Source organism: Phodopus roborovskii, unplaced genomic scaffold, assembly GCF_943737965.1.
Source record: "Phodopus roborovskii unplaced genomic scaffold, PHOROB, whole genome shotgun sequence".
NCBI classification, from domain to species: domain Eukaryota; kingdom Metazoa; phylum Chordata; class Mammalia; order Rodentia; family Cricetidae; genus Phodopus; species Phodopus roborovskii.
The window spans coordinates 53,443,340-53,469,154 of NW_026126511.1; the positions used below are offsets into that span (position 1 = coordinate 53,443,340).

General features: G+C 45.7%; 2 protein-coding genes across 6 annotated transcripts in view; one reads left to right on the forward strand and one right to left on the reverse strand.

The window, feature by feature from the left end:
* Cdadc1 (cytidine and dCMP deaminase domain containing 1) overlaps window positions 1-887 on the forward strand; it is a 35,829-nt gene extending 34,942 nt beyond the window's left edge. For both annotated transcript variants that reach the window (XM_051195587.1, XM_051195588.1), the window contains one exon: window positions 569-887. In XM_051195587.1, coding sequence (XP_051051544.1) covers window positions 569-722 — 154 coding nt within the window. In that variant the 3' untranslated portion in view covers window positions 723-887. The remainder of the gene's footprint in view (window positions 1-568) is intronic.
* A 14,690-nt stretch (window positions 888-15,577) lies between these two features.
* The window catches only part of Cab39l (calcium binding protein 39 like), a 103,925-nt gene continuing 93,687 nt past the window's right edge, over window positions 15,578-25,815 (reverse strand). For all 4 annotated transcript variants that reach the window (XM_051195592.1, XM_051195594.1, XM_051195595.1 and 1 more), the window contains 2 exons: window positions 25,457-25,600; window positions 15,578-15,942 (listed from right to left, as the gene is read on the reverse strand). In XM_051195592.1, coding sequence (XP_051051549.1) covers window positions 15,763-15,942; window positions 25,457-25,600 — 324 coding nt within the window. In that variant the 3' untranslated portion in view covers window positions 15,578-15,762. The remainder of the gene's footprint in view (window positions 15,943-25,456; window positions 25,601-25,815) is intronic.

Below are 25,815 nucleotides of genomic sequence, written 5' to 3' on the forward strand. Positions count from 1 at the left end.
GTATGGGTGTATGGGAGAGAAGTGACCCAGGTCTATACCTGAAGAGTCCAAGTGCAAGGTGACATAATCTGGCAGGGACTGGGGTCACCATATGTCTTTCTTAGAGTACCCCTAAAGAAGTAGAAACTTGAAAGTCCAGGGTTTTCAGCTCAGTTTTAGTGTTTATAGTGCTGGGAGGAACTCAGGGCCTCCTGCATGGCAAGCAAGCACTCTGCCTAAATGTACCATGTGGCTACATTCCTTGCTTAGGAATTTTGTTTGAGGACTCAGGGATGCGACTATGTATTGGCCTGTGGTTACATTTAACCCAATCTTGCATCTTGCTAAGCTCCTTGTCAATTTTGCTGTGTATGCTCTTTGAATAGGCCTCTCAGACTCCTGACACAAGGGCATTTGATGAATGAGTTAGTTACAGCTAAGCCACACAGATCCTGTTAACTAAAGAGCTCCTCAGGATTCCAGTAAGACCATTGTTTGTTATAGCCAGCAGAGGGCAGCATGTCCCAGAAGTTGAAGAAAAGGCCCCTTGGAAGAGATGAAATAACATGCTACCTTGTATTAACAACAGGATTCTGGAATGGAGGAGAAGAAAGACAAGAAGTCACAGATCTGCCCAAACCCTGGTGCTGAGAGCCTGTGAACCATCAACAGGCAGGTGCATTGAGAGCTCAGAGATGAAGTCATCAGCGTGCACAGATTCTGAATACAAAGCCAAGACATGAAGACAAATGAAGGCAGAATGTTAGGTTTATCGTCACTGAGGTGTAGGATTGGGAATTGGTGTGGACCACATGGTCATTGCTGCTTGACAAAGTTCCAGCATTTTGACTTTATGATCACAATTCTCGAGCAGCCTTTTACTTTCATTTTAAATTATTCTCACTATGTGTTGTTGGAGTTCCCTTATGCCTCTTCCTTTGGGAAATTTTGTGCTGGCTTTGAAGGGTGAAAAATGTATAAAATGGCAGCCTATTTAAACAAAATCCTTGGGGTAAAAATCCCCACCATGGTGGAACCATGTGGCATGATGACTCTTGCACATAGGAATCCCATTGTGCCCTCCTGATTACACCAAGAACAAGAATGTTAGAGATTTACTAGATACACCTGATCCCAAGGATAAAACGCCTACAATAGAAATCCACAGCCTGAAGCTATTAAGGGCAAGAGTTCAGTTAGTAAGTATAGAGAGATCAGAATGGTAGGGTATAATGGGAAAAGAGTAAGACATCAGGACATTCCCCTTTGGGAGTGTATGAGGGCAACAGGTCCATAGAGTAAGACTAAGACACAAAGGGATGCAATTGGGGAACAGCTCAGTGCAAACACTGCATCCTGCCCCTTGAAGAATAAAATTGACTTTAAATTGTAGTGGCGTGCCTGTTCCCAGAAGTCCTTTCCCCATCCCCTCAGGGGCTTGAAGAAAGTTCTTGGTTGCTAAAAGCAGTCATTCTCTTTATCTCTGGCAGGAAAACTTGTGACTTAGTGAACTTTTGAGAACAATAGGTATTTAGACACTTCCTGAACTTACTGCTGTTGTCTCAGAAAAATACTGTTATGAAGTTAATGGCCATTTTCATCTTTGAATCATTGAATCCAGTTTCAACCCTGCTTGTGACTATTGAGTCTAAAAGGTTTGCCTTTTTCAATAAAGGGGCAGCCATCCCAATTCACCCTCAGATTGTGCCAGTCTCCTCCTTCCCTTCAGCAAATCCACATCTCCTCTTTGGGACCTGAACCCCACTAGAGCTGAACTCCAGCATAGGATCAAAGAGCGTGAGGCCTGTGAGAGCTAAGAGAAGGTAGAGCTGTGACAAGGGGTTGGGTTGGGATGTGGCTTAGTTAGCTGAGTACCTCCCTAGCATGCAGGAGGCCACAGGTTCAACCCCCAGCACTGCAATCTTTGCAGGTGGCAGGGAGAGAGGGTCAGAAGTTCATATTTGTCCCACGCTACATAGGGTGTCCGAGGCCAACTATGGGATACATGAGACTCTGTCATAAAAGAATGGCTATCTCTTTCTGGGTAGTTGAGAGGGGGCATCAGATGGGCGCAGGACATGATCCACTGCAGAATGTGACCTGTTGCATCTGGAAACCCTGAAGGCCTGGAAAGAGGATCTCAGGGGAGATGGGAGGACAGCAAGGATGATTTGTGGGGTTCCTCTGGTTGAGAAGAGATAACAGCTCATGTACTCACTTAGCATGTGTTGAGGGACAGAAGCAGGGTTTGGAGTGAGCAAGATGAAGAATGGAAGGGTTTTAACGTGGGATGTAGGGAACTTATTGAGGAGCAGAAGCTAATGAGGTCATGTGGATGCCTATTGCAACCCAGACCCAGGGCTTAGAAACAGGATCAGTGTGTGACATGGGGACAAAGAGGCAGTACAGGTAACAGAAGTTGGAAAGTTTTGCATAGGAAATGTCTCTCAAAGGCTCAGGTCCCAGGCAAGCAGTATTAGGTGGGACTTCTGGGAAGTGACTGGATCATGATGTCATCGATGCTTTTCACCAGTGGTAGAAACTATACGAATAGGGCCTGTTGTAATATATTGCAATGGTGAGCAAGGTGGGGGACAAACATGCCAGGCAGACAGAGCTTAAGTGAGACGTTTTATTAGAAAGGGAAGGAAAAGGGGGAGAAAGAAGAGAAAGGAGGGAGAGAAAGACAGAGAAAGGAAGAGTCCTATCTGCCCTTTTAGAGGAATAGTGGGAAAGAGAGCAGAGGTGGAGTTTTCTCTTAAAGGGCCCCTTGCACCTGTGTGTAGACTATGTAATGATGGAGGAACCATGGAACCCTGGGCTGGCCAGGGTATGGCCTGAGTGCATGCTGCCAGGTGACAGGGAACAGGCCAGCATAATGCCTGAATCCTTTCAGGGCCTATTGAGGCATGCCCTGGAAGGAGTTATGGTCCTAACCTCTTCATGTCCCTCTCTGCTTCCTGCCTCCATGAGGGAAGTATGTCTTGCAGCACACCTAAAAGTGTGAGGCCAGACAAATGGGCCAAACCATTTGAGTTGTTTTCCTCTGAGTTTGTCATAGTGAGGGAAAGCTGACTACCACAGTGTGTGTGTGTGTGTGTGTGTGTGTGTGTGTGTGTGTGTGTGTGTGTGTAAGGAGTCTGGCATTTTGCTGGCTGCCCAGTCACCTGGCAGAATGTACTCATGCAGTACCTTGGTCAGCCCAGGTTTGTGTTCCATGGTTGTGTAGTCTACAGAAAAGTGCAAAAGACTCTTTAAAAGAAAGACCCTGCCCACTTATGCTCTCTTTTCCCTCTCTTTTCCCTGCTGTTCCCCTGGGGCAGACAGTACTTTTCCTGTCTCCCTCTTCTCTTCTGTCCTCCCTCTGTGTCTCTTTACCTCTTTTCTCTTCCTTCCCCCCTCCCCTCCCCTTTCTAATAAAACATGCTTTGTCTGCCTGGCATGTTTGTCCCCCCGCCTCAGTTACCTTCACCTGCCTTGGAATTCAGAGGTCCCCCATATGTATTAGCATAATGGGGGGAGCTGGTTTAAATCAAGAGTTTGGGTTGATGGTCAAGCATAACAAAGTACAATCTGAGAGTTCGGAGGAGAAAGCTAAATAAGTTTGGGTCTGGAACACATTTTGTGCAGGAAGGCCCTCTAGAGAGGAACCTAGAAGGGCATCAGACTCACCTAGAGAGCGGAGAAACAAGGGGCTAACATGGGAACAAAGCACTTTCCCTAGTGCTGTGAGGATGGCATGAGGGAATAGCATGGGTGGCCCTGCCCTCCATGTTCCGGGATTGCTCACAAGGAGAGAACAATGAGTGGGCATCAACACTTTCATTATGCCAATATTCACATTTACATAAGGTACCAAAATCAGCTGGGTTGTCTGGCACAAGTGAATGGAATAATATGTAACATGAACATGCACATTAAAACATGTCAAATGGCACAAAATATTCAAGATAAAATGGTTACCAGGCATTGGATGCAGCTCAGTGGTGTGGGAATTAAGACCTTGGCTAAGAATTCACTTCCCCCTGCCCCTCAGGGCAGGCAGCTGTAACTGCAGGAAAACAAAAACAGGTTTACTGAGGCAAGATGTTCCTTGTTTTCCACAACCTTGGAACGCTCTAACGGGTCCTTGGAACCTGAGATGACTAACAGCCCCCCTCCGCTTCCTTCTCTTCCATCAAGCAAAAGTCCTGTGTTGTTAATCCCGACACCCTCCGCAGATTCTCAGTCCCCAGCCGTGCAGGCGCGGCAATTGGAAGTCCCACGGAGATCTGAAAGCAAGGTAAGTGGACAGGGTCATCCCTTGTGCCAGCCAGGATGTATTGGGGTAAATAGAAAACAGAGAGATGGGGAATTCACCCGGAAAGGTTGAATTAAAATTTCAATTAAAGGAACGTCTAGAGGAACAGGGAACTGCAGTAAAGACCAAAAACTCAAAGGCTTTTTAAAATCCGTTCAACGGGCTAGTCCTTGGTTCACAACAGGCAGAGGCCTGAATATGCCCGATTGGGAGGAGGTCAGACACGACCTGCAGAAATTGCTAGAGAAAGAGGGGCCTGACAGTTTGCCACTCTCCACCTTCTCCTTGTGGAGACTGGTAAAGGATGCACTTCTAACAGATAAGGTCCGCCTGAGACAAGCGATACAGGCTGGTAACAAGGTTTTAAAAGAGATACAGGAGACAGAGACTTGGCAGTTCTGAGTTGGAAAGTGAAAAAGATGAGCCCAAGAGGGTATCCAAGAAGCCGCTGGGTGCCCGGGCAGATCAGAGAAAGATCATATCTTCAGGGGAAGACAGAGCCTTTCCTAAGGACCCTGGAGAGCGGCCCAAGGAGAGGCGCCCTCCTGAAAGCCTCCTATATCCTTCCTTGTCAGATGTAGAGAATGAAACTAATTCAGATCCTGACTCAGAGTCAGAGAAAAAGCAATTGCTCGCTGAGATCGCGGCTCTTAAAAACGAATTGAGAAAGGCCAGAATCACAGATCAGACAGAAAGGGCAAAGAGTCCCCCTCCATACCTGGAGAAGGGCTTTGGCCATTTTTAATGAGGGTGGCTGCTGCGCCGCAAGCCCCCCATACCCATTACATGGATTTCTGATGGGCCAGTGTGGGTGGAACAGTGGCTCTTACCAGCGGAAAAACTTCAGGTGGTTCATCAACTAGTTCAAGAACAATTGGAGGCAGGTCATATGATCCCTTGCACCTCCCCTGGAATTCCCCTATATTTGTGATTAAAAAGGCTTTAGGAAAATGGAGATTGCTCCAGGATTTGAAGGCCATTAATGCAACAATGCAGCCTATAGGAGCCCTTCAGCCTGCCTTTGGCTATCCCTAGAGATTGGCATCTAATTGTTATTGATTTAAAAGATTGCTTCTTTTCCATTCCACTGCATTCCTGAGATAGCTACCAGGTTTCCATTTAGCCTTCCTTCTATTAATTTTCAGGAACCCACCCTTCACTTTCAATGGGTGGTGCTCCCCCAGGGGATGGCTAATAGTCCTACAATATGCCAGGCTTATGTGGTTGCCTGACTGGATCCTATCAGGCACAAGTTTTCTGATCTTTACATTATCCATTATATGGATGATATTCTGCTGGCAGCACCTGCCGAGGAGAGATGTCTTGAGGTGTTTGCTAAATTGCAGGAGCTCCTGGAGGCCTGCGGATTTATTTTGGCCCCAAAGAAGATTCAAAAGAAACCTCCTTACACCTATCTGGACCATCAGATCCAACAGACTGGCCTCCGATCTCAAAGACTCCAAATTGATTTTTCAAATTTTAAAAACTCTTCATGACTGGCAAAAGTTTTTGGGAGATGTTCAATGGATCCGCCCCTCCCTTTCCATTAAAACAGGAGAGCTTAGACCCCCTTATGATATTCTTCTGGGGGATCCAGCTCCAACCTCTCCCAGACAAATTACCCCAGAGGCCAAGGAGGCCATCCACTTGTTATTAAAAAGCATTGAAAAGGCCCATCTTTGCCGCCTAGATTATGGACAACCCCTTGTTGTGGTTGTTTTTTCCTCTGGTTTTTTTACCCACTTCTGTTTTTTTTTTTTTTTTTTTTTTTTTTTTTTGGCAAAATGGCCCTATATATTGGATTCATTTGTCAGCCTCCCCTAAGAAGGTGGTGTCCCCCATTATGGTTTGATATTACAATTGTTATGGAAAGTGAATAAATTTAGCATCCGAACCTTTGGAAAGCCCCCTGATAAGGTCATTCTCCCCTATGACAAGAAAGAGGTTGAGCATTTACAGACCTCTCATGATGGATGGATGGATGCTCTTTATCACATCCATGGGAGTCAGATTTGATAACCACTACCCAAATAGCCCCTTGCTGTCCTTTTTTAGGCAGCACCCTGTAATTTTTCCTAAATTATAAAGGAGGTCTCCCTTTCAGAGGCACGCACAGTATTTATGGATGGCTCCTTTAAGGGTTTTGCTATAGTAGTTTCTGGTCAAATGCAAAATAGGACACCTGTTACAGGGCTAATGTCTGCCCAGGCTGCCGAATTGGCTGCTTGCCTAATGGCCTTTCAGTTGTTTGATAAAGAATCTTTTAATCTATATACTGATAGCATTTATGTTGTTAATATTGTAAAGCCATTAGAAACTTCTCCATATGTCCTTCCCACCTCTCAAGTTCATTCTCTTTTAGTTAAGCTTCAGCATCTTATCTGGCAGCAGATACACCCTGCATTTGTGGGGTACATATGTGCCCATACGGGCCTCCCAGGACCCCTTGCCCAGAGCAATCAACTTTCTGATTCCTTAACTCGGCCCCCAATAGTCATGTTTACAGAGGAGCAACACGCTTGCCAGCTTCATGAGCGGTATCACCTAAATGCACACTCCCTTAAGTTTCATACCAAGTGCTCCTTACCTGTTTCCACTCAGATTACTTCTTGATGCCCTGATTGTGCCCCTTATCATAATTCCCCCAATGAGGGGGTGAATCCCTGGGGTCTAAGGGCTAACCATCTTTGGCAAATGGATGTCACCCACCTGCCTCAAGCAGGAAAATTAAAATATATGCATGTTTCTGTGGATACATATTCTAAGGTGGTTTTTGCCTCTCTACACTCTGGAGAAAAGATTGAATATGTCATCTCTCATTGTTTACAGGCCTTTGCCTATATGGGTGTTCCTGATATCTTAAAAACAGATAATGGCTCCACATATGCTAGTCATCGCTTCACGGCCTTCTGCAAGGAACATCATATTAATCACGCATTTGGCATCCCACACAACCCCAAGGGACAAGCCATCGTGGAACACACTCATGCCACCCTTAAACAATATTTTAATAAAATAAAAAAAGGAGGAGTATAGGACCTCCTCCAATTCTCAATTATCTACCATACTTTTTATTTTAAATTTTTTGACTGTAGATAAAAATAACTTGTCTGCCATGGAGAGACATTAGAACAAACCCTCTCAAACATTGGGATGGGTCAGATGGAAGGACATAATTACAGGACAATGGCAACCGCCCACCCCCCATTAGCTAGGGCTCGAGGGGCTGTTTGTGTTTTTTCCCCAGGAACAGAGAAACCTATTTGGATACCAGAACAACATGTTCGCCCTGTGGATCTTGATTGGAATCTAGTCCTGCTTTACTGGGATCTCTGGCCCATGGAGGGACAGACAGTTTGGGCGTTGATGAGGACCGCCACCCACCCACACACTCTCACCCCCCCCCCCCCGTCCTGATGCCAGTTAGTCAGGAGAGCTCCCTGTTTCCCTCTTTCTTTTCCACCAATCATACCCTGGGACTACCGGCTGCCAATGTGCCACTGGAAACTTCATTACTGAGTAATTTGACCTTCCTGACACAGGGGAGCCTTTGCTTCCAGAGAGTGTTTTAATGTTTCTCAGTTGCCCAATGGGTCATTCTTGGTGTCATGCATAGCTTTGAGTAATGCTTCCATTGCTGATTTTCACCCCAATGCCAGTATGAGTAATTGCTTGGGACTTAGAGAAGTCCTATATCATAAACTTCCAGCAGGAACAGGAAAATATTGCTATATGGCCCCCTAGACCTGGGCCCCTATGCTGGAAGCTCCCCAAAAATTATGACTTGCATAGAGGCCTTTGCCTTGGGGACACTGTGCTCCACCTTTAATGGGTCCTTGTGGGAGGGAGAATCTCTCAATTGTTCTTCCAGAACCTGCTTCCTGAGCAACTGCTGGTCCCCGACGAACACCGGTGGCCTGGTAGTTGGAGTTCCTGCCCTTGCCCCCATGGTGGTGGAAGATAGACATGGAGGAGAAGAGATTATCCTCTCCTCTACTGTCCAAGAAGGGACTTTGATATTACTGCTGCCATCATTACTGCCATTGCCGTGTTGGCAACTGCTGCCACGGTTGCAGGGATTGCTGTCGCTCAGTCTGCCGCCAACGCAGAGACTATTAACCAGCTGGCGGGCAGAGTCAGCAAAGCTCTAGCTACGCAGAATGCCCTGAATGCTCATATTCAGTTTGGACTCCTTAACTTAAATCAGCAAACTGCCTTACTTCAAGAACAAGTTGGTGTATTGTGGTTGGTGCAGCAGGCCTCCTGCTTACACTTTTGAAATTCCTCTTGTGTCACCTTGTTTGAAATGCAAAATGTCTCTCTAGGGGTCAACCGCCTCAATGTCTACTTGGTGGGGCATGTATTGTATGATAAAAATCTAAAAGACATGATGTTTAAGTTATGGGCTCTGCTTTTGTGCACAGCCATGGTGCTACTACTGTTTGGTGTCTGTTATTTTGTGTTGATGTAGTGAAAGGGTCCTTACCAGATGCCAGTTTCTTGGTGCTGGACATCCCAGTATCTAGAGCCATGAGCTGAAGAATTTCTGCTCCTTTCACATGACTGGAGCTCATATATTGTTAGAGCAGCAGGCATCTTTTGTCTGGCTTCTTTCTCTTAGCAGTGGAGTGGATCAGAGCATCATCTACTAATGTGACTAGATAGTTTCATCATGTGGGTACTGCAGATTCTGTTCACTTATCAATATATTGCCCTCTCTCCAGCCTTCAGCACTCATCAGAATGCCTCTATAAAACATTTCCTCATTGGAGTTCCTATATGGGCATGTTTTCATTTCTCTTGAGTGTACATCTGGGAGCGAAATTGCTGAGTCACATGATCAGCACTGTGCCTCATTAACTGCTAGGCTGATTTCCACAATTTCATACCCTCACACACAGCGTGAGTTTCAATTTCTCTGTATCTTTTGTGTTACCTAGTCATTTGATTCTAGCCATTCTAGTGAGTATAAAGCAGTGCCTCTGGTATTTTGGTTTGTCTGTCTGTTATTTGAGGTTAGCTGGAACTCACTATGTTTTATTTGTTTGCTTGCCTATTGGTTATGATGGTTTTGGTCTGCATTTAGCTCCCTAGGCTGGGATCATGGAGGAAGTGAATTGAGAGGCAGTGTTGGTGTCTCTCTACTTTTGTAAGACCCTTGGAATGAGGAGTCTCCCAGCTTCGGTTGGTACCCCAAGAACTCAATGTCCAGTCCAGTTGCTGCAACACGCAAGAGGCTTTAATGAACAGGAATCATTTGCGCAAACGGGCTCCCTCAGCACGCAGGCTAGAGGGAAGCCTCATTCTCTGGGCACAGGCGTTTTTAAAGGCAAACCCCAAGCTTAGGGAGGGGGTGAGACCCTCTGTCCATTGAGGCAGGATGGTCTCACTGTTAGGGTAAGCAGACCTTAGGGCCTTGAGGTGTGCTAATTAATCTTGTCTGGACAAACCGGAGTTACAGCTATCTCTTTGTTTCTTAAGGACACTATTTACTACCTGCTGACTCACGGAAAGGAGAGGCAGTGTGGATTCTTGGTATCCTGCTAACTTAGGGCCTGTGGTTAGCAAATTCCGCCCAGCATTCCAATTACTTGGGTTTCATTTCATTTCTTTGCTAGTTTAAGTCTTTCACTTTCTGCCTCTGGATGCCATGTACCCTCCCCACAATGCCTGACCTCTCCCCTTGATGTTAAAGACAAAACCCCCTCAACCTTTTACTCCGTAAGTTGCTTGAGTAGAGCACGTCATCCCAGCAACAGGAAAGACAGGGAGCCAGGCTGCCCCAACTCCACAGTGCCCCTTGCTCCTTGACCCAACATTCTTTCTGTATGTGACTGTGTTTCAAAGGACAATGTTCAGAGGTAAGCAACACTGTAGACACAGTCATCAGAGAGGAACTGAATAGACACTGGGAGGAAGTCTGTCCCCTTTTCAATAGTGTGTCACTCTGTCTTGGCCTTGGCAGGCTAGTGACACCCTTCCCACCATCTGACACAACTTGCCTGGGAGTGCAACTGTATATTTAGGGCTGTGGGAAAGGGCCCAACTGATGTGGCTTGAGTCTCCGGATTCAGCCATACCTCAAACTGGGTCCTAGGAGTTCCCAGATGTGTTTTTATGTGCATGTATGTATGTATGTATGTACGTACGTACGTATTTTCTTCCCCTTAAGCTAATTTGAGATGGGTTTCTATGCCCTGCAACTTGAAATGGTCCTGTCCTATTTGGGTCCTTTGGTGCTCTGGAGCTGAGTGAAAAGACTGCTTCAGGATGAGTTAAGAGTGTAGACCCTTCATAGGTTGCAGAAGACTTAGAAGGGGGCAGGGAATCTGTGGCTGGCAAAGGCAATGCAGTGACACAATGAGCTTTTGGTGGTGAGCCCGCAGGGTGGCAGAGCAGGAGAGGGTGGTGGGGAACTAGTATCTGAAGATGTTCACTTTGATAGCTTCATTATTAAGCATGAGAAAGGTGGAAGGGAGAGCCTAAGGTCCAGACAGGTAGGATAGTGCGCTATGGGAGATAGCTCTCCCAGCCTGACAAGCTGAGGTGTTGAGAGGGCAGAGGATTCAGACTCTGCAAAGACAAATGGAAATCAGTTATCAGCTAAAACAGCGGTTCTCAACCTGTGGGCCTTGTATCATATATCCTGCAAAGCAGATAATTATATGATGATTCATAACAGTAGCAAAATTCCAGCTAGGAAGTAGCAACAAAATAAGGAACTGTATCAAAGAGTCACAGCGTTAGGAAGGCTGAGAAGCACCGAGCTAAAGGATCTGCTTGGAGACTCAGAGGACCAACACCACTGAAAACACGTGAAGGGAGCGGCAAGAGGCGACGCCAACGGCCCTGTGAGCATGCCAGTCCTCTTGTTTCCTCCGTGTGGGCAGTCTCTTCTAAACCAGATTTTGAGCAATATGAGCAGGTGTCCAGCACCAGCCTGAAGGGTTAGGGCTGACTGCCTTTGAGCACAGGTGTGCGGACAGAACCCCAGAGCCAAACAGACCCCTCAGGGCAAAAGGTGACCTCTCTTTGTGCCCAGGTAGGAGTGGCCCCGACTGAGCCTCTTACCTACCCACTTCAGGAGACAGCAGCAAATGTACCCGAGTGCTAAGAATGTCACCTCCCTCCCCCAAGTTGGAGAGATGCAGGTACCTGGGAGCTGGCCTGGGTTGTTCAGCCACTTAGGAAGGGACAAGTGTAGATGGCTGGACACAGGCTTCTTTGGGTTCTGTTCTCTTGCAGCCTTTGTTCCTAGATTAGCCACAGTTTAGAGGGCAAACTTATCCTCACTGCCATCCCTGGCAACACTCCAAGCTGAATCCCAGGATGTCTCATTTTATAGCAAACTGGCACACTTGTCGTCTGAGGTTGGTAGGGTCTGCATAGAAGAGACCCTTTCTCGGGGCCTAGCTCAGAAAGGGATATCATCTGGCCTGAGGGCCTGTGGCCAAGGCGGGAGCCTTTCACACAGAGGTTCAGGGGTGCTATTCACTTTCTTTGCCCTGGCCTGGCTTTCTCATCGTGTACATTCCCTGGCTGCTGGCCACATGCCCCACCTGGATTCAGATGGGCACAGCAAACTGACAGCTGGGTAAAGTTGCTATGCTCTAGTCAAGGTGAAGGTCAGAGCTGGAGCTGCCAGAAGCGGGCCAGCCAGCTGTGGGTGTGCCCTTATTTTCCCTCCCACACCCCAGGCAATACAGAAGCTCATTCATCCAGACAGGGCAGGGCAGGGCATGGCCATGTGAATGTCACACTCTGTGCCTGCTGAAAGGGCAGAGCTTTCTTCCCTAACAGAGACTATATAGTCTGCAGTTAGGGCTTTGCTCTTCCTCTGAGTCCCGAGTCAAGAGTTGACCCTGGTCTGTGGTTAACTCCTTAGGAATGATGGCACTCTGGGTTCTGTTTGTTTGTGTTTTGTTTTCTGCGTTTGTTTGTTTGATAGGGTCTTGGGTATCCCAGACTGGTCCTGAGGACCAGTAGCTGAGGATGATGACTTTGATAAGCTCCTGAGTGCTAGCATGCCTGGCTTATACAGTGATTGAACCGGTGGTTCCATGCTTGCTAAGTAAACATATTTTACCTCAGATACACCTCTTGCCTGACATTCCCCTTTTGAGACAGGTCTTACTAGGCTGCCCAGGCTGGTCTAGAGTGCATGAGCTCAAATGGTCCTCCTGCTTCAGTCTCTGGCTTAGTTAGGGCTGTAGATGTAGACATGGCCTGTGGATGTCACTTTTCTAAATGTTAACCCATTTTGTGTAGGGAGGGGTGACCAAGCCTTTGGATGATGAGCTAGCAGAACATTGTTGCATGTGCACAGGCCTGGGAGGGGCCCAGATGCATGCCTGTGAGCAGTTAGGAGTAGTCTGTAAGGCTGGATCTGAGTTTCTCTCTTTGGGGGTCATGGGGGAATGAAAGGCCTGTCTGGGAGGAAGGCTGAGGCATGGCCTAGTGGAGACAGTCTGTCTTCTAAGATTCAGATGCTGGATTCAGAGCTGGCCCATCACACTCTCTAGGCTAAATGTTCCCCACCATGGCAGTTGTGGCTATGTATGCATGGCCCAGCATAGGCAGGCGTAACTCTGCTATGCTTTAATCATGGCAGCCACACAGACATTCTTTACATGTCAAAACTAAATCATGTCCCCATACACAATCACCTTCAGCCTCTTCAGTCAAACCTTCCAAGGTCTGGAAGGCTTCAGACATTTACCTAAGGGTGAACTCTCATTACAATATCCAAAGCCTTTCTGAAGGAATGCCAGTGAAAAGGTGGCTACTCACACCACACAGCAGGTGGGCAGAAAAAGAAACAAAATGCATAAAATGCTAATTGCCTTTGATACCACAAACTAGAGTGGCTTGCAAGTGAAGCAACTATCTTTTCATATGGAAACAGTTCAGGGTGGAGAGCAGTAGGGAAGAGGAAGGGAACTAACAGGAGGGGAGTGGATGAAAGGTGAAGGTCAGTTTGAGGATGTCATAATTAGACCCATTATTTGGACAGTGAATACACACGAAAGAAGACAATTGTGGTGGTTTGGAATTCTTTTCCCTTCATATTATAATCACTTCTGGGACTTGTGTACTTTCCAGATGCCACTGTGGCCATGGCAGCTGTGTCTGTTGCAAAAGGCTCCTAACAGCCAGAGGCTAGTGATGGAGACTTGGAGATGCTCACACATTACTCCCGGAGAGGCACCACAGGATGAGAAATGGCTGAGGCTTCGAGTTAAGAACATTTACAAGGGGCGTATGCTGCTTCCCAGCCTTTTCTCCAGGAACAGTCCTAACTTTGGGCAGATGCCTGGCTTTAGGCAAGAGCCTCATCCAAGAACATTGTGATCTCAATCCCCACTGGCTACATTCCAGGACCCTGACAGAGAACCTTCAAGGTCTCAGTAGGAGAATACCACAGAGCTCAACACCACGACCTTCCTCAGGTCACAGCCTGGCGATAGTTTTTAAAAGGACAGGAACTGGGCCTCAGGTCACTCTGGGCATCTGTGGGATGTGTCCCACCTTAGGTTTGGAACATTCTTCTCGTGACCTCCACCACATCTGTTAATGGGAATGGCTCCTAACTGAGGAGGCAGCAACAGTGAGACTTAGCACCTGCTGGCTGGTGCTTGCTCATGGGATGTAGACAGGGTCTCTGTTGTGTATAGTGCACTGGATGGTAGCACTGGGGGCTTCATGTGGCCTTGGGGCCCTCCTGGCCTGGGGCCTTTCTTGTTTGGAGCCAGGACAAGAACCCAACTGCACAAGTGAAGTGAGAGGAAAAAGACAGAGTAAGTATGTGGTACTTTTTCTCCAGTCTCTAAACTGTGCTTCTTATGAAATGTGACCTCTTCCAAATTCAAGTCTCACAGCATGATGGTGAGCTCCAGTGCCCCTGGATAACTTAGAGACTCACATCAAAACCCTGGCCCTCCCTGATTGCATCTCAGGCTCTACATCCCCTGGGCAGGCACACACTCATGATAGAGGGAGGCTGAGAGACAGCTGATCCTAACTCAGAGAAATGTTTCTAACTGAAATAAAATTAGAACATGGCTTTGTCTGTGTCCCATGATGATGCTACAGAAACGCACTAAAGCATTTTTCTCATCTCTTTTAATCAAATAAGTAAATCCAGAAAGGTCAAATTCTAAGGGACTCTCGATTATCAGGGGATATTATAAAAATAATCTGACTCGTGTGACTGAAGAATAGAGGTCACCAGGAGCTGCATGGAAGCAACACATCTGAACCCCAGGCAAATGCAAAGTGGCCCTGCCAGGGAATTCTCTGGGTGGGAGACCCACCAGAGGAATTCTTCTCTTCCAGTCGCTGGGTAAAGACATGTAGCCCTTTAAAGACAGGGAAGACAGCAGTCAAATACCAAGGCAATTCAGGGTATGGAGAGCAGAGAAGGGTTTGAAGCTTTAGTGTCTGGGAAATGTCGCTTCAAAATTCCATTTTAGAGGTTTGAAAACAAATCCGGGACTTAAAAAATTAGTTTTTCTTTCTGTGCCTGTTAGGGGACACAGATGAACACCTTAGTTATCCCAGTACTCAAGAGAACATTTGGGAGCTTCTTTCTCACCGAAGACACTGAAGGGCAGGCACAGAATTACACTTTATCACAGAACAAACTGGACAAGAGAACCTTTGGTCACTGGAGGATTTTTTATGCAGGAATCACTCTGTCCTCCACTGATCAAACTCTACCACAGCCTCCAGCCCCAGGGTTTGTACCCACTGAGATCCCACCTCTCAAAACAGTCCCCACAGAGTGCTCTCTCCAGACCACAGATGCTAATGAACTGTCCCTACACTCACTGACCCTTCTCAGGGGCATACAGAACAGTGGCAACCCTACTCTGAAAAGCCACACCCATGGGTGTTCTCTGCCCCTGTGGCCCTAGTTGAACTCCCCTGCCTGGCCCTCAGCTGCTCCCAGGCTAGCCATCTACAGTTGGAATGGGCATGCGCCCTGGATCAAGCTTGGGACACAATGAGGGACAGCGAGCAGAAACTGAGCACTGTTCCTCTGGAGGCCACTTAGGAGGTAGCAGGGAGGAAGGGAAAGTGACACCCACAGACAGTGCAGCCATGCCCTCTCTCTACTGCCTCAAGCAGCCTGTCTAAATGGAGGCTCACAGACTGGTTCCCTCCCCATCCTGTCCCAAGAGACACTCATGCTCCTTCTACTTGGTGGCCTGGGTGACCCAGGGCCCAGCTCTAGAGTTACACCTGCTTTTTACCAATGTTTAATATAATGGCTGATTTCACATAAGCATCATATACTTGATTAAAATGAATATATTATTCTAGGTTGATTTTTTTTTTCATTCAAATGTTTATGTTCCATCTACCTTGAACAATCAATTGAGAAAACAGGCACCCTGACCCTTCCGAAGAAGGGAGACTGTTGAAGCGGCACTGTACACATTGGGCAAGGGAGACAAACGGCTGTTAGGCAGAGCCCATCTTCACGGGGCTGCTTTTTTCAAGTCTCGAATCTGTTTAATCAGGTAGTTCTTCTCATCAGCAAACTGCTCATCATCTGTCCTTTCTTTCTGGAAGCTGCTCAGAAATTCAATGAGTTTCGGCTGATTTTTTAACAGAATCTCCACGATGGGCTGCGTTTTGTGAGGGCTGGCCACAAACACCTAAAACAGAAGAAACATTTGAGCAATGCCTTCCTGAAATGATTCATACACAAGTGACAGTAATATGACACACTAATCCTTGCTTGTTTGCTGCATCACCAGTCTTAGGGCAACTGCTTCCTCTGCAGGGACTCAGCAGCACAGACTCCCCTGAGAAGGCCATGGACCCTGCGGTCCTTAGGGCTCATGATGGAATTCTGCTACTCACAGTAACTACACCCCCAGAAGGCCAGAGACCCATGCAGGCCAGCAAAAGGGTCCCCAGATTTCCACCCAGCATGTCCAGAAGCATAAGGTGACAAGGATCAGGCCTTGGCCTAGTTACACAGTATCTTAGGCTCCTCCTCGTCCCCAGAACAGAAAGCAAATGAGAAACATCACTCAGGCAGGCCAATCATGGCTGTAAATGTCTACATTCAGAAGAAAGACAACTTCACATTTTAGGGAACTAGGAAAAGCAGTGAATCAGAGCAATAAACACAGGGACAGAGATGGAGGACAGAAACCACAGAGAATGACTAACCCCAGAAACTGGCTCTTGAGATGAACCACCTTGAGGAGCCTGTGGCTGGATTCTGAAAAGCTAAACTTAAAGTGAAACACAACTTTCCTGAAACAAAAGCTGTGAGGAGTGGTCCAATCCAGATAATGTACTAGTTCCTGGTCTCACTGTGTGGAGGCTGCAGTACCCACAGTTAGGGTGAGAGACAGGAGTCAGTAAGGCCAGTACTCTGTTCCTTCTCTGTTCCCCCGACTCCAGCCCATGGAAAGACACTTCCTACATTTAGGGTGGGTCATCCCAATTCAAGCAAACTAATCTCAGAGATGTGCCCAGAGCCTTGTCTCTTCACTTATTGTAGGGCCCTGCATGGACCCCCTAGGTACCTTGAGCAAGCCTGAACCTGTTGGCCAGAACTCCTTGCCCCAAAGCTGTTGTTGGTACTCTTCCTGTTTTGATAACACACACCTCCTGGGGAGGAGCTAAGCCTAAAAATCCTGTTATTTTCCACTGTGCTGTAAATCAGTATTTAAGCCCACTCCATCCCCTCAATAAACGGCATTTGGCATTCCAACATTGCCATTGAACGAATGGCCCACTGTCTTGTCTCTTTATTTCAATCTCCAGGCCTTCGCCTGATTTGTGGAATAGATCGTAGTGTGGGCGCTACAACTTATTTAGGTCCTGACAAGTGGACAAGGAATATTAACCACCACAGATAGCTAAGAAAAGAACGTTCAAATTTCTCAAGAAACAAAAAAATTCAGCAAATCAATTAAAAGAGATCAAGTCAGTAATTCAAACCCACAACAATGAAAAGCCTAGGCCAGCTGATTTTCACTGGTAAATTTCTACCTAACATTTAAAGGGGGGAAAAAAAAATAAATGCAGTTTCTCAAATTCTTCAGAGAAGGAGGAGTGTTCGTAGCCCATTTGACACAAAAGTCAGATAAAACAATTAGAGTGTTCTTACTGGGCAAGAGCCTTTGTGAATTAAAAGGCAATTAACAGGGTCATATAGAATGACCAAGTGGAACTTAGTTCCTCATAAGACAACGAAACACCAGATGTATTGTGTTCCCATACATATGTATTTATAGCCTAACTCTCGGCCCCCGAAGGTGCCATTTTCTATGGCAAGATAGACTTTACATATCTATCAGGCTAAGATAAGATAATACTGAGGTAAAGAACACCAATCTAATGACTGGTAGCAAGGAACTTCAGATAGGCATTCAGAGAGGAGTGGGTCACATGAAGACAGGGAATGAAGTGACGTATCTACAAATAAAAACTGCTGGCAATCACCAGGAGCTAGGGGAGAGGATGGAAAGATTCTCCTAAAAGTCTTCTAAAAGAACAGACTCTATTGGCACCTTGGCCTTGGATTTCTGGTCTGCAGAACTGGGAGAGAACATACTTCTGTCCCTTCAAGCCCTCTGTGGTACCTTGCCATGGCCCTATGGAGCTGATGTCACATTGAGTGAACACAGGAAAACCACATGGTCATTTTAATTATTTCAGAATTCAACAAGGTTCAATACTTTTCAGATAAAAAAACATTCCAGAATGAAGCTGGCCCCATCTCACACCCTACACAAAAATCATTAAAAATGAACCAAAATATAAGAGCTACTAAGACATTTGGAGAAAACTAGAGAGTACACATTCATGACCTTGCCCATCAGATGAACTTACTAACAGCTGATGCTTCTGTATAAAGGACACTGTTGGTGTGTGTGTGTGGGGGGATATCTGCAAGTCATAGATCTTTCCGATCTCACATTTACACTATATAAAGAACTCTTACAACTCAACAACAAGGCATAATCCAGAAGCAAAGGACTTGAGTACAGCTTTCTCCAAAGGAGAATAAAAGTGACCAGTTATCAACAGAAAAAAGAGACTTAGGGCAATGCAGGTCACATTGCAGTAGGATGTCGTTGCACACCACTGGTACAGGCACTGAAATGTAAAACAGAAAACGTGCTGAGCCAAGGAGACACTGCAAGCTGGAATGCACAAGGGTGTAGTTGCCCTGGAAAAGTCTGGCATCTATTTGCTCAGCTAAGTAGTGACTGACCATATGACTTAAAAATGCTGTCCCAGAACAGAGAAAAGGATTGTTCAAACAAACACTGGTACTCCAGTGTTCATAGCAGGAGTAGTCACCAACCCCAAGTGTTAACAGCCTGAGTACCCACCAACCAAATGACGACACAGAGTCTGTCATGGACATTACAAGGAACAATGTGCTGAACAAGACACACCATGGATTTGACTCCATTTATACAAACTTGTCAAAACGGACAGATCCATAGAGTGAAAAGCAGACTGATGGCTTCCAAGTGTAGAGGAGAGACTGCCTAGTTAGTGCACATGATTTCCTTCTGGGGTGCTGGAGCATTCTGATATAGCCCTTGGGGGTGACAACTCTAAACACGGATCCCTGCCTTTTAAAACAGTCAACATGTGAATTTTTACAGATTCAACTTTTGCCACAATAAACTAAAATTGTTACTAAAAAAAAAAAAAAAAAAAAAAAAAAAAAAGGTATTCCAGGGTTGTTTATCCTGCTACGCAAATGCCTGCTCTTGACAGAACATCCATGAGTATGGTAAAACTCACCAGCCATGCTCTTGGTTTTTCTGGTTTGACATTTGTTTATAGAGCTGCTAAAGTTCTAACTACAGATTGCCTGGTGTTTTGTGGTAACTACATAAATAACTCACAGAAGCACTGCTTAAAAGTGAAAGAGAGACTAGATACCTTGAGAAAATCGAGCTTCTTTTAGAAGCTGGTGGAGTTTGCAGGCAGGCATGCTAGATGAACTCGAGAGCCCACACCCTACACCAAAACCTAGCAAAAATGTTCAGTTGGTTTGCAGGCTTTAACAGCTTCCCTTAGTTTTCTGTTTATGGCTCTAGAGCCCTCTGTTTAGAAGGGAGTAGCTCACCAGACTCTCATGTGGTCACTGCTTGTCTTAGGCTTTATGGGGTGGGGTGGCAGGACCCCAAGTTGAAGTGTTGACTGAAGTGTACAGAATAGATATGTTGCTCCCTCCTTAAAAAAAAATGTGATTTTTCAAAGTACCTCTAAACAAATGTAAACACAGGAAAACTGCCTGTTGCTCTTAGAATTGTCTTAATTGCCTGCATCCCTCAGTTTACATAATAGGTCTCAGAAATATGAGTTTCCAAGCACAGAGTAAAAGACAGTAGCCACATTCAAACATTTCTAATTTGGGAAACAAAATATTTTGTTCTTCACTTAAAATGTAAATGCTTCTTCTTATGAATTAAACCTTGCATGCATCATCATCGATCTCATCCAAATTCTATTCACCAGGAAGGGTCTGAGCTGAGGAGGCCCAGGAGGGCTTGCCTCAGGACAAGCTTTGCTGTCCACCAGGACATTTGTACAACTCTATTCCATAGAAGTAAAAATAAAGTATTCTTAAACACACACATGCACGCAAACACACACACACTCAGTAACTGGTAATCTTAGACAGCTAGCTTGATTCTGTTACAGAAGGACTGGCCAAGCTCTACAAGGGAGGTGCCCTTGCATGGATGACTAGGCTCCTTCAACACCAAAGCAGGGATGGAGGTGGGAGAGGCCAGCAGGCTGGAAACTGGCTCCTCTTCAGATTCCCAGAGTGCAGGTGAGAACCCAGGGAAACGACAAGTGAAGAAGAAAGTAAAGCAGTTACAGGGCTGGAGTTCAGCTCAGTGGCAGGGAACTTGCAAGGCCCTGGGTTCCATCCCAGTACCACAATAAATAATACTAACTAGTCCTCTAACTCCTCCACTCAGACATAATCACCGTGAATGCCGCTTATGCAGCCTTCCATCTTAAAGAAAACCGACCTTACATTGTTCTACAGACTGGTCTGCATGCTCTTTCACTCAGTACTTTTGCTGTTGCTGTTGTTGTTTTTGTGGTGCCAAGGGTTGAACCCAGAGCCTCATACATATAGTCAAGCCCCTACCACTGAGCCACACACATGTCAGCCCTCTTTTACTTTTGGGGACTATGCTGGTCAGGCTGCTCCTAAAACCATCTATAGTCTAGGCAAGCCTTGAACTCATATCTTCTTGGCCAGCTGGAGGAGCAGCTGTTACAAGTCTTATAGGCCTTTAACACAGATTCTTTGTATATTAGGAGCGGGTCTCCACTTGGACAAGAGCCAAGGTGGACTGCCTAGGTACTGGCTAGATGGTTTATACCTGCTCTCATCATTAAAGGTCTGGGGCAGGGGCGGGGCAGGGTGGATGGTTGGGGGCTACTTGCTGTGCTCTCTAGGGGAGGCTTGGAGCCCTCATGCAGGAGGTGGCTACTGCTGGTGCCCCATGGAGGCAGATCATGCCTTTGGTTTAAAGTGCCTGCTCTTATGAATAGACAAGAGCAAGGAGAGAGAAGGGTATGGTGAAAACACTCCCCATCTGTGAAACAGCTTCAAAAGGAAAGAGCAGGTTAAAGGACCCAGAGAGCCTTTGGCTTTTCCTCTGGTGTCCTTCAGCATTCTTCATACTGTCCTTGATGTCTCTAAGAACTCACTCAGAGACAAAATACATTAATTTGACTTCTACAAATCAAGTCTTGCAGCTTTCTGATGACTTGTATGCATTCAGGATTTAAAATTTTTAGAACCAATCACATTGAGACATAACTCATATTATGTAGACTGCCCATTTAAAATACATATGTTCCGATGATTTCTAGTATGTACACAGAATTGTGTATCAACAGATTCAACTTTAAGATATTTTTATCACCCCAAAGAAGCCTTATAGCAGTCACATCTGCTGCCCCCCCCCACTGCCATCTACCTCCTATAGACAGACATATCAATGGCAGCATGCAACTCTGCACAGCGTTCCCATGATCTATTCATATGAGGCATCAGTTCCTCACATTCTTATTGACAAAACATTACTGAGTTTTGAGAAGGATTAAAGGATGCAATCCCTGCTTGTATGCATTTGGCACAGTCACCCTTGAACAGTAACTGCTTACAACATTAACTCTTTTCTTAAATGATCACCGATACCACACAGTTGCTTCCCCAAATACACAAGGTCACACTAAAGCCCCACAGCTAGGAGGAGATGAGGCTCAGTGGCAGAGTGCATGCTATTAAGTTTGTTCTTGATTCTCCCACAGAAACAACTTCCTCAGCCACAAAATGAGGGTCCTTGACTTGCCTAACTTTAGGAGGGTGAGGGGCATGGAGTTCTGCTAGAGAAAGCACTGAACAACACAGGGGGTGGAATGCTGACACTACCCTTGCCTGGGTACTCTGATACAATTTGGAGATTTCTGTGAAAATAATGTAGAAGATTATGTATCTATTCCAAAATTATACTGAAAACAACTTAAAAATTTCTAGAGCTTGGGGGGGTGTCTATTTAGGGTATAGAGTAATATCTAACCATACATGAGGTCCTGGGCTCAATGGTTATTTCTTATTCTGAATAGCATCATAGATACTAAATATAGGCCTTATTTTTCTTTTGTAAACACTTTTTGGGAAGTGCTGGGGACTTCAAGCAGTCAGGCTGTTTTGAGACAGACTCACTAGTTGCATAAGGCAACACTGAACACCTGGACTCAGATGACTGCCCTGTTTCAGACTTTGGAGGAGCTAGGACTGTTGGTATGTACCACCATATCCAAATACACATGTTGCCACATGTGTTACAATATGGAGTATTAGTAAATCACCATCAGTTCCCAAGTTCACTTAGTCCAGGAATGTCCTTGGAGCTGCTGTCAGCAGAGCAGGTGTTCTGCTAGGAAGTTGTCCTCAAGGAAGATAGGGATTCATGGCTGGTTCTTCAGCAGCTGGCCTATGGTCCACATTCCTTCCAAAGCAACTGGTAGGAAAGCAACTCCTGTTGAGGGGGCACTGTGCTACTTAACTTTTTGTTTGTTTGTTTTGTTTTCTGAGACAGGGTTTCTCTGTATTGCTTTGGAACCTGCCCTGTAACTAGCTCTGTGGACCAGGCTGGCCTCGAACTCACAGAAATCAGCCTGACTCTGCCTTCCCAGTGCTGGGATTAAAGGTGTGCACCACTAACGCCTGGTGCTACTTAACTTATTGCTCAACTGTCAGATTGGCTTTTGTACCTGGAGTTTTCATGCAAATGTCCACTTATAGTAACTGGGTCCCGAGTGCACCATGGTGTAGGCACAGTTGTTCCTGGCACTGGCTATGTTTGATTTCTAGTGGCTCTAGGGGTGAGCCCAAGCCCAGAGTAAACCCTTCCTATGGTTTGGTGGGAAATGGCAACATGGCCCATTCATTGTTACTGGGGAAGTCAGAAAGGGAAGGAATGGGGAGAGGTCAGCTAACAGCGTCTCAAGTGCTTTTCTGGGACATCATGGACACAAAGATACAGGCCTCAGAATCGAGTAACTTAGTTTTTAATTTAAGCAGTTCATTTTCAAATAAGAAAGCAGATGGACATGCCCATGCCTGCTGCTGGTGCAGAACCCAGACTGCTTCTCCTGACTTTCACCCCAGGATTTCCCATGCTGCAGCTGCACTGTCCAGGGCCATGGACTTCCTCAAATGCTGTAGCACAGGAGTCCCTGAATTCAGCCAGATAATGGGAGAGGCACTGCTAGCCTGCAAAACATTTCCAGCAGCATGCTCACAGATTCTGCATCTCTACAAGGGGCCCCTTGAGGGGAGGGCAGCTGTTCATAAAGAAATGAAAAAGTCTAGGGCTCTTGCTTTCCTAAGTAGCAAAACATTATTTTTGGGAAGTAAACAAGTCATACTTGAGTGTAAGAAAAAGCTGAAGTGCAGGGTAGGCCCAATTCATATGCACACAAGTAAACAGTGATCAACTATTTTTAAATGTTCCTACTCAGTCTGACGATTAGCAGAACCAAATTCGGATTGTGTGAGGGCAGAAGCAGCCTATTTCTACTTTGCCACACATTTAGTCTCTCTATAATCATGCATTTCTGCACAAAATTAGATGACACTGGACCTCATCTTGTATCGTATGACAGGTACACACTTGAAGGCATGAGTGGCATGGCACCCAGCTTTCTGCTGTCATTGCCCAGGAGGCTCCAAGGCAGGTGTGCCACTCTCTGATGCTGGCACCACACATTCATTCTTTCTTTCATTCTGTTTGTTGACTTTTCAGGAGACAGTTCTAACAGAGAGGACTGTAGGGAGTAAGATGTCACATGGCACCTCAGATACACAAACGCTGTACAACACCAGCCTGGCCTGCTTTTAACCAGAGTGCAACTGCTAGACACCTCCCTTGTCCCCAGTCCTTTCCTCTGTGACTCTCCTGAGGTGACCACCATCCCAAATACACACTGTAAGACCGTGACTGCGAATTCATGAATCCAGAGTCAAGTTTAAAGCAAAACAAAACACAGCTCATCAATCAATTCTGTTCAGGTGGAAATAAATGAAACTTGTAAGCTAGCATTTTAATTACCCTGGTGGCTTCTTGGAAAATATCTGGTAGCAGGAACACTAAGTTTTTAGTTTGTCAGAACTATAGCCTTAAAATTGCTGTTCTCCACTAAAAGATAAAAAACTCTGTCCCCTGAATATATACTTTAAGACCAAAATTGCTTTCATTGAGCTTTTTTCTTTCTTTTTTTTGGTTTTTCAAGACAGGGTTTCTCTGTGGCTATGGAGGCTGTCTTGGAACTAGCTCTTGTAGACCAGGCTGGTCTTGACCTCTCAGAGATCTGCCTGCCTCTGCCTCCCAAGTGCTGGGACTAAAGGCGTGTGCCACCACCGCCGGGCTGTTCATTGAACTTTTATGTCTATTCTAGACATCAACTATGAGAAAACTACCGGAAACTGGCAAAAGCTGGCCAGATGCATAGTGTGAACTGCAGCATACCTTACAGCAGTAAGAAATGGAATTAGTTATCCACAGCTCAGGGCTATGGATAAAAATACCCAATGATGAAGTAGGATGCCTACTATTCTGAAATTACACATAGCACAAATTTTCATTTATGTCACAGCATGATGTGGCAAAAACTGGGATATAAATTATTAGTATAATGTGAATACAGTTGAGGAAACCCACTCAGCTATTTCCATAGTGGTTAGGAGTATGGGATTACAAATAACTTTTACCTTGTATCTGTATATATTTAAGTCGATTACCTAAAATTTCTGGGAGGTGATTTTGTTACTCAGCAGAGAGAAATGTTAGAACAGAGACCCCCATTTCTAAAGAGGTAGCAAATGAGTCCTAGAGCCAGGTACAACCTCAGGACATTCCTTGGGGTCAGAGAGGAGACTGGAGAAAACAGAGGCCTTCCATTTAATCTAAAGGGGAAAATAAGCCTTTCTTTTCTTAAGATTATTTTTAGCTATGTGTAGGTATGTGTGTCTGCATATGGGCATGTGCATGTGACTGCAGGTGCCTTCAGAGACCAGAGGCCTCAAAACCCTGGAGTGGGAATTACAGATGATAGTCAGAAACCACATATGGATGCTGGAATCTGAACTTGGGTCCTCTGGAAGAGTAGCAAGTGCTCTTAATGTATGAGCCGCCTCTCCAGCCCTGAACTGCTAAGTATGGTGTCAGGGCCTCCACGAAGCATGGCCACACTGGGTTTCCCATCCTCTTGGCTTCTAGTGAATACTAAAGAGGCCTTTACCAGGTGGGTCACACATTGTTTATTTCCAATTGATTTTAAATTTGAAAACAACTGCTTATCTTACTGTATGGTAGTGGACTGCAGACCCTCTGAAGTTAGGACAGCTTGTTGCGGATGTCAAACTTCTTTAAATTTATAAATTTGTATGTAAAAGCCAGAGGCAGATTTGCCCAGCTGTAGCTAGCTAGCACTTGAGTAATGGTTTCCTGCAATTAGATTAGTGGGAGAATATAATCTAAATTTGCAAAACAAAAGGGTCATTTAACTTTCTCTAAAGTAAAGGAAAGGAAAAAGCATGAACCTTGCCATTTCAAAGTTGGAGAAAAACATACCAAGGTACCAGCTTTTTACCTTAAAGACATGGAAGGCTTCAAACTGGATGTTAGGGCTTTTGTCTCGAAGCAGGTTCATCATCAGTTTCAGGTTCTCTGGCTTGCTGATGTACTTGGTCATAATGGCAAAATTGTGGCGGTCCAGGATCAGCTCACCTAGCAGCTGCAAGACACAAAGCCAAAGCTATTATTTGACTCTTCAGATATATCTCACCAAAATGGAATCAAAACCCAGCACTGGTGTGAAGAGTTGTGAGGCTTCTTAAAGGACAATCATAAGCCAGGCATGGTAGTACCTGCTGTAACCCCAGCTACTCAGGAGGTTAAGGCAGGATGATCACCACTTGAACCCATGAGCTACAGACCAGTGAGCTCAGT